This window comes from Triticum aestivum, chromosome 3D (genome assembly GCF_018294505.1).
Source record: "Triticum aestivum cultivar Chinese Spring chromosome 3D, IWGSC CS RefSeq v2.1, whole genome shotgun sequence".
Lineage (NCBI taxonomy): Eukaryota > Viridiplantae > Streptophyta > Magnoliopsida > Poales > Poaceae > Triticum > Triticum aestivum.
Window position 1 is genome coordinate 592561226 of NC_057802.1, and position 8582 is coordinate 592569807.

An 8582-nucleotide genomic window follows, 5' to 3' on the forward strand; every position below is an offset into this window, starting at 1 on the left:
CTCTATGTCTTGCACGCTACCATCACCTAGGTTCGCTTTAGAAGGAAAGAATTCGACAGTGAATTCGAATGTCCTACCCCTGTTTGTCAATGGCGGGCAATTTGAGCTAGCGGAAGCAGACGACGCACAAATCACATAGGTTGGAAAAGATGCACATACCTAGTCGATGTTGTTGTCTCTGGCAGCTCCATCGCGGTCAGCCCCCCTCCCCTGCACCCAAATCTGGATCAAATCGGCCAAAAACAGAGGAAATAGAGGCTATGCGGTGAGATCTAACTCGACAAGGAGGGGAACAGGACAAGGGTTCAGGATTTACTCACCACAGCCGCCGCCGTCGCCGAGAACGACAGCTCCGCCGCTGCTGTCACCGAGAAAAAAAGCTCTGGCGCCGTCGCCAGCTCACCGCCGAGAACGAAGAGGAGGGAGCAACGGGTCACTGCTCACCTGATTCAGACAGGCACGGAGGCACATCTCACCTGATGCACTGCCAACTGGGGCCCTAACTAGATGCTCTTTCAAGTGGGACCCACATGTCTTAAACATAATCTCACTCCCGTTGATGACCATTTTAATCGCCCGAGTGGGCCTTGGCTATTTGGGCTTCTGAAGCGTTGCACTACAGCTATTTTCGTCAACCACGTCGCACTCCTTCCAATTCACGTGAAATGTGTCGCACGGGAGCTATTGGCCCTAATATTAAAGGCTATATGGACAGACCGCCAAAGTAACTTCGCGAGAGGGCAATCAAGAAATAAGTGTTGAATTGTTTCATTGTGAACACAAAAGCAACATCGTGAACTCCCTACCGATCGCCGCTTTATCAGGTTATCTTTGGTGAGGATCACTTGCTTGTGAACAAACCACATAAAGATTTTAATACGCAAGGGAACCTTAACTTTCCAAATGTGTATCGATCTTGGGATTGGGCCAGAGTTAATGAGATCTGAGTAGATCGATTTAACCGTAAACACTCCATTACTCGTTAATTTCCAGTTCAATGTATCTCCCTGATCAGAGAGTTGAACATCCATCAACCTCCTCACTGGGTGTAACCAGGAAGCCCATCTTTCCCCTACCAGGGACCTCCTGAACTGGATATTCAAAGGTACCGTCTGCAAAATTGTTGCTACGTAATCTTCTTTACGTTGAGCAATATGATACAGGGAAGGATATTGGAGAGCTAGTGGTGTGTCGCCTAACCAAGTATCCTCCCAAAACCTTATTGTTGTTCCGTCCACAACAATGAATTTCACCCTATGGAAGAAGGTTTCTTTCACTCTCATGAGACCCTTCCAAAATGATGAATCATTAGGTCTTACGGTCACTTGAGCAAGAGTTTTAGAGTGCAAGTATTTATTTATTAGGATTTGAGCCCACATTCCCTCGGGTTCAAGTGCTAACCTATAAAGCCATTTGCTTAGTAGACATTTGTTTTTAATCTCGAGGTTCTCGATCCCAAGACCCCCCCCCCCCCCCCCCCCCCGATCTTTTGGTCGACAAATAATATCCCATCTTGCCAGACGGTACTTTGTCTTAACCTCGTCCGACTGCCAGAAAAACAGGATAAATAGTAGTCTAGTCTCTTACGTACCCCTTTAGGCACCTCAAAGAAAAACTGAAGGAACATTGGCATACTCGTAAGCACCGAGTTGATCAATACCAGCCTTCCTCCATATGACATAAGCTTACCCTTCCAGTAGCTTAGTTTTTTCTCTAAACGATCCTCGACACACTTCCACTCCTTATTAGTTAGTTTCCTATGATGAATTGGAATGCCCAGATAACTGAACGGCAATGATCCTAGTTCACAGCCGAACAGTTGCTTGTAACTGTCTTGGTCATCTTTGGCCCTATCAAAGCAGAACAAATCACTCTTGTGAAAGTTGATCTTAAGACCCGATAGCTGTTCAGATAGACATAAGACCAATTTCATATTCCTCGCCTTTGCAAGGTCATGCTCCATGAAGATGATAGTGTCGTCCGCATATTGTAAGATAGACATGCCCCCATCCACCAGATGGGGAACAAGACCACCTACGAAGCCTCTCTCCTTGGCCCGACCTATGAGAACAGCCAACATGTCTGCCACAATGTTGAACATAATCGGAGATATGGGATCTCCTTGTCTCAAGCCTTTATGCGTTTGAAAATAATGACCAATGTCATCGTTCAGCTTTATGCCCACACTACCTTTCTAGACAAAGGAATCCACCTGATTCCTCCATGCCCCATTAAAACCCTTCATGCGCATGGCCTGTTGCAAAAATGGCCATTTGACCTACTCATATGCCTTCTCAAAATCTACTTTGAATATCACCCCATTGAGTTTGTTCGAATGGATTTCATGTAGAGTTTCGTGTAAGACAACAACCCCTTCTAGAATATGTCTTTCAGGCATAAAGGCAGACTGACTTGGTTGCACTACCGTATGAGCAATCCGTGTAATACGATACCTGCATGCTTAGATTCTCCAACACGAATTTTCTCGCCACCACTGAAAGTAACCCACTCATCCTGTCGACCATCAAGAACTTCACGGGAAAGGATTATGTCTACAGCGACTCCCACAGCGACCGGGTGATCCATACACCCACTGCTGACTGGGTGGGGTTCGCCTCCGACCACACGAAGAGTTTTTGTGAAAATTATCATACTCCACGTAAATTCCTGTTGACAGGTCCAATTCCATGAGTTTACGGACAGAAGCTGGCGAAGATCTCGGTACAAAATTTAGAGGACTGATGGAGTTGAACTCTGAACGGCCCAACTCTAGGAGTTTAGGGAATCTCTAGTTGAGAAAAAGCTTAATCTTTCGAACATTAACTTTTTAAAAATAAAAAGAGGTTTGTTTTAGTTTAGTTTTTATAAAGATGCTCTAACCAGTCAACCAAGTCAGCGGTGTACTGCTGGTGCCCCAAGCGCAAGTCGTGCTCTCCCTCCCAGTCAACTTCTAGGCCCCCGGCCAGTCATAGAGATTTTCCGAAACTCATAGTCAATTGATTTAGCTGAAAGGAGCTGTTAAGCTGCCCACGTCAACTAAACCGGGTACCAAGTCTAAAGGGGACGCCCGCGATGACCGGGTCATCCAGACATCCACTGCTGACCGCGTGTACTGCCGGGTACGCCTCCGACCATACGAATAGTTTTTGTGAAAATTATTGTATTCCGTGTTACATACTTGTTGACCTAGCAACCGGGCAGCAGGTCCGGTTAGCAATCTCATACCTTAAAATTGATATATGCAATCATACTTTTTGACCTAGCAATTTTTTTTACGGGTAACCTAGCATTTTAGAAGTTATGATCAAATCGATCTCTGTAACGCCATACATCTAATAAGTGTGTACTCCCTTCTTATCGGTTTATAGGGCTCAATTCAAAAATCTCACCAACCAAGATAGATGATGAGTGGTGGAATACTCTTTGTAGTTTGCAAAAGCACTCAATTAATGCTTTTGTTTTCCTCAAAAAATTATGTGTACCAATGTATTAATTGCAATGCATGCATGCATTGGTCAATTTTCTCTTAATACTTGCATGCAATGATTTAATGCACCTTGGAATCTGAACATGTGATGAGAAACAATCAAGTTGAGCCTTATAAAATGAAAAAACTAAAATTTTGAGATAAGCCCTATAAACCGAAAAGGAGGGAGTAATTTTTTGTTACTTGTTGAGATGTTGAGGCCGTACAAGAGGAGTTCCCATCGGTGGCCGCAGATATCATACTCATCTCTTGCTCCTCTTCCTCTGAAGAGGTCTAGGCAGGCGGTAGAGGAAGTTTATTATTAGGCTTTTGGGATAAACCTAATTATTGTTACGTTTAAATTATTACTGTTAATGGTACAGAGATCTTTTGTTTAATCTATGTTATATGTTTTGCTTTGGAACACCTGAAGCATTCCTCATGATTAGCTATCTGGGAGCTTCTGTTTAATGCCAAACTAGAGTTTAATTATATACAATGTTTAATTATACAGAATATATATGTTTTTTGTGAATTCAGTACATATATGTTAATTGGTAAGACGATGTGCTATTTGGATGCACAAAACAGTAAAATTGCAATTCAGATATGTTTTTCGGTCAAGTACTGAGCATCTATTAGAAACCAGACTCTTAATACCCAGGATTTATTCGGATTTAAGGTTCTGCGGATACCATTTTGGGGTTTTAGATTTTGGCCATCAATTAGACATGCCCTTAAAACACTTGATTGCTTGTAAACACCAAAATCTTTTTGAAGTTTTTTCCACGCATAGTCTCTCTCGGCGGCTAGACCAGTACACACACGTCCCAACACATTTATGCTTGTGATGTTAATGGGAGTATTGTTTAGTATAAGAATTCTCTACTAGCTTCTTCCCAGCCCAGGTACCAAGTTAGTCGATGGACATGGTTACCGTCCCCCTCCTTCTGCTCCTGCTCCTCGCGCCTCTCGCCGCTGCGCAATGGCAAAGCTGCGCCAACAACAACGGCAACTACACACCAAATAGCACCTACCAAGCCAACCTCAGGCTCCTCTCTTCCACCCTCCCCAAGAAGGCCGCGTCCAACACCAACCTCTTCGCCACAGCCACCGTGGGCGATGTTCCGGACATGGTCCACGCCCTTACGCTCTGCCGCGGCGACTTCAACGCCTCCGCCTGCCAGAGCTGCGTGGCAACCGCCTTTGAGGACGCCCAGCAGCTCTGCGCGTACAATAAGGAAGCCGCCGTGTACTATGATCCCTGTATGCTCAAGTTCTCCAACAAGAATTTTCTCGCCACCACCGACACCGACAATCAAGGACTCCTCCTCTACAACACTCAGAACTTCACTACAAACGCCGACATCACCCAGCGATTATTGTTCACGCTTATCAACAGCACGGCTCAATCGGCCGCGAATAGCTCGAGGAGGTTCACTACCTCGCGCTTAGATGTTGGTTCCTCCCCGACGCTGTACTGTCTTATGCAGTGCACGCCCGATCTGACCGCCGACGATTGCATGGCCTGTTTCCGGACTGTGTTGAGTGTTACGCTCCAGTACCTGGGCGGTAGGCAAGGTGGCCGAGTTCTGGGAGTACGGTGTAATATGAGGTACGAGATGTACCCATTCTTCCAAGGGGACCCTACCCTGCGAATTATCAACTTGGCCCCTGAAGTTCCGGCGATCAACAACAATACGACACCAGTTACCGTGCAACCACCAGCTGCGGCGCCACCCCCGGATGGAAAAGCGACCGTCCAAGAACAGAATGGTACGTCTCTCATCTTCCCAGCACATCCTTGGTTGGACATGGTACGCCGGGTTCTGTTAGATTAATTAGTTTAGGTAACATGCCACACGTGCTGTGGGGAACACAATTTTATGGAAAAGTTGTTCTTCTAAAATTTTATTGGAAAGTTCTATGGAAACATCTTTTGTTGGAGAAAAGGGAGTCCGTTCGGTCTTTACGTCAATGATGCCTGCAGCAATTAAAAAGAACGTATAATGATATGTACTAGTATATGTTACCAGAAGGAAGCTTGGAAATAAAATAAAACTGTATTCTACATGGTACTCTGCTCTTACAAGGAATATCGATACTTAGACCATTCGATTATGATGATAATTAGCTTGTTAACTACGTTGTACTAGCAATTTTAGAAGAGTAGACCTGAGCCTAGGAATAGATGAATAAAAACAACAATAAAAGGGAAAAGGAGGTTAATTGATAAGGCGGAAAGCTGTAAGAATCAGAACTGTTCAAAGGTCAGTGAAATAGGTGAGGTATCCTTGTCAAATAGGGCCCATGCATCTTCGATTACTGTAGCTGATTTGTAGTTGCCTCTATCACTAAATGAATTCCTTTTATTACTCATATATATGAGAACAAATAGAAGAATTAGTTTTTTTTTTCCTTAGGACGCAGCTCACGCAAGAGGGCGCTGTTGATTATTGCTGTGGTGGCTCCATTATCGTCAATACTTTTGTGCTTTATCTGTTCCGTTGTATGGATGAGAAGACGAAGAAAAGGTTCGTTGTAATGATGATTCATTCAAGCCAGCCAGTTTAGTGGTCCAACTTAATGTTGTATATTTGTCTATCCTCTCAATTTAGGAAAGGCAAACTTAAACAATCAGGCTGCCACGAATAGGCCAGAAGAAGATGCACTGGTTTGGAGATTGGAGGAGAAGAGTTCAGAGTTCACTCTCTTTGACTTTTCTGAGATACTGCATGCTACACACAATTTCTCCAAAGAGAATCTACTTGGGCAAGGTGGTTTTGGCCCTGTCTACAAGGTAACTGTATTTTCCTAAAATATTCACTTCATTCCAAAAATATAAATTAAATCACTATAGCTTAAATAAATTAAAGATTTGTCTGGCCACTGACAAATACATTCATGCGAGCACCCTAAAATATACATAATTTTACAGCATTAAAAATTTTAAGAAACCTCGATAAACTTTTTATTCTGTCCTATTTCAAAAGTGGACTGAAACTCAAAAGGCAATCGAAGTAATTATGCAATGAAATGGAACATTAAGAATATGTCGTCAATATATATGTGATGTTTTGTATCCTACAAGTTCTTTTCTCACATGGATGGCATGTTCCGTCATTTCAAAAAACAAACAATGGAGAACACGGAAAAGACTTGCATGTCATTATATTTAGAGAAAGAGAGATGTACTAGAGATTTCATTACAAAGAACCATACAGCAGCAGACCACTAGGGGCAAATTCTTATCTGATCTTTTTTCTTAAACATGCAAATTTTTATCTGATCCGGGGGACTACCACCTACTGCTGGCTAGTGACAATCATACACTACAACATTGCGTTCAAGCCAGATATTACACATGCATAGGACTTCTAGGGTGTTAAAACAAGCACTCTGAGAAGACGGAGCGAGCGACATCACCTCCTGAAGCGAGTTGTTTCCACTAGCAGCGAGAGAGCTCACCTATAATTTTGTTTTGTACATATTTACAGGGCCAACTACCAGATGAAATGGAAATTGCAGTTAAAAGGCTTGCTTCACATTCAGGACAGGGTTTCATAGAATTCAAGAATGAAGTTGAACTTATTGCAAAACTACAACATAACAATCTGGTCAAACTCTTGGGATGCTGCATTCAGGGAGAGGAAAAAGTATTGGTGTATGAGTATTTGCCAAATAAGAGCTTGGACTTCTTTATATTTGGTACCCACAAAGCAGTTTTTAACCATATCCTGGATTGAGATTCCTTCATACTATAAAATGCACTTTCTAATCTGCAGATGCAAACAGAACAACTTTGGTTGATTGGAAAAAAAGGCGTGAGATAATCGAAGGGATAGCCCAAGGTCTTTTGTATCTCCACAAGCACTCTCGATTGCGAATCATACACAGAGACCTTAAGGCCAGCAACATTCTCTTGGATCAGGACATGAATCCTAAAATTTCTGATTTTGGTCTAGCAAAAATTTTCAGCTCCAATGATACTGCGGGAAGCACAAAGAGGGTAGTGGGAACATAGTAAGGATGCCTTTCTTAAAAACCAATTAGAACATAGATAGTGCCTATGACAGCAAGTTTTAGTTGATCAACCTAACTTTAAATTTTGATACAATATTTTGTTGTGCTTCTAACTCATTTCAGTGGTTATATGGCTCCGGAATATGCATCTGAAGGCATTTACTCGATCAAATCTGACGTCTTCAGCTTTGGTGTGTTACTTCTTGAGATCCTTAGTGGGAAAAGGAATTCTGGTTTCCATCAGTATGGAGACTTTCTTAACCTTCTTGGATATGTGAGCATTTTCTACACTCTGGCATAGTAGTGTACTATTTTTTAGACTGAAGTTACTTTTATCTTGTATATGTATATGAAAAAGATACATTATGACTTCTTGTAGTCATGGCAACTCTGGGAAGGAGGGGGGTGGCTTGAGCTTCTAGAAGTCTCAATTGTCAAGGAGATCCATACAACAGAGGCTAGGAGGTACATTAACATTGCACTAATGTGCGTACAAGAGAGTGCAGATGATCGACCCACCATGTCACAAGTTGTTGCAATGTTAACGAGTGAGAGTGTTATTATCCCAGAGCCTAATCATCCAGCATACTTCAACTTAAGGGTATCTAAGGTACATGAATCAGCTAGTGTTGTTGTCCCATGTAGTAATAATGATGTAACCATCACTGAAGAGCCAGATGGCAGATAGCTGATTACTTTGCTTCAGTTGTTATTATCCGAGTTGTTTCTACATTATTCACGCCAAACTCAAGATGTTATGAAGTTTATCATACTATTCTCCAGATATTTCTACATTAATTCAAGATTAAATAAGTCTAACACAGGAAGGCAGGCTAAGTACATAACGCAGCATTACTTTTTTTTTTGCGGGATGCAGCATTACTTTTTCGAGAGAACATCCACCCATTATTAATTAGACAGTATCAAGGAGAGAGTGCCTACGCCCTAAGGCAAATTTACAAATCAGACATGACGTCTGCCTGGAAGAGCACCACCACATACACGGATAAAACCACACATCACACATGGACATACGATGCTCTGGCCCAGCGCTATCGACCCGTGTCATTGATGTGAAGATCATATTGTAATG

General features: G+C 42.6%; 1 protein-coding gene across 2 annotated transcripts; it reads left to right on the top strand.

Moving 5' to 3' along the window:
• The first annotated feature begins 4378 nt into the window (after positions 1-4378).
• Positions 4379-8293, top strand: LOC123080766 (cysteine-rich receptor-like protein kinase 10). Of its 2 annotated transcripts, XM_044503707.1 has the most exons (7): positions 4379-5242; positions 5890-6000; positions 6085-6266; positions 6964-7174; positions 7252-7489; positions 7613-7763; positions 7869-8293. In XM_044503707.1, exons 1-7 carry the CDS (start codon positions 4390-4392, stop codon positions 8175-8177), a joined length of 2055 nt encoding a protein of 684 aa, XP_044359642.1. In that variant the 5' UTR covers positions 4379-4389; the 3' UTR covers positions 8178-8293. The 2 variants fall into 2 exon arrangements, with proteins under 2 accessions (XP_044359642.1, XP_044359643.1); XM_044503708.1 differs by lacking the exon at positions 5890-6000 and having other exon boundaries at positions 7869-8266.
• Positions 8294-8582: the final 289 nt, after the last annotated feature.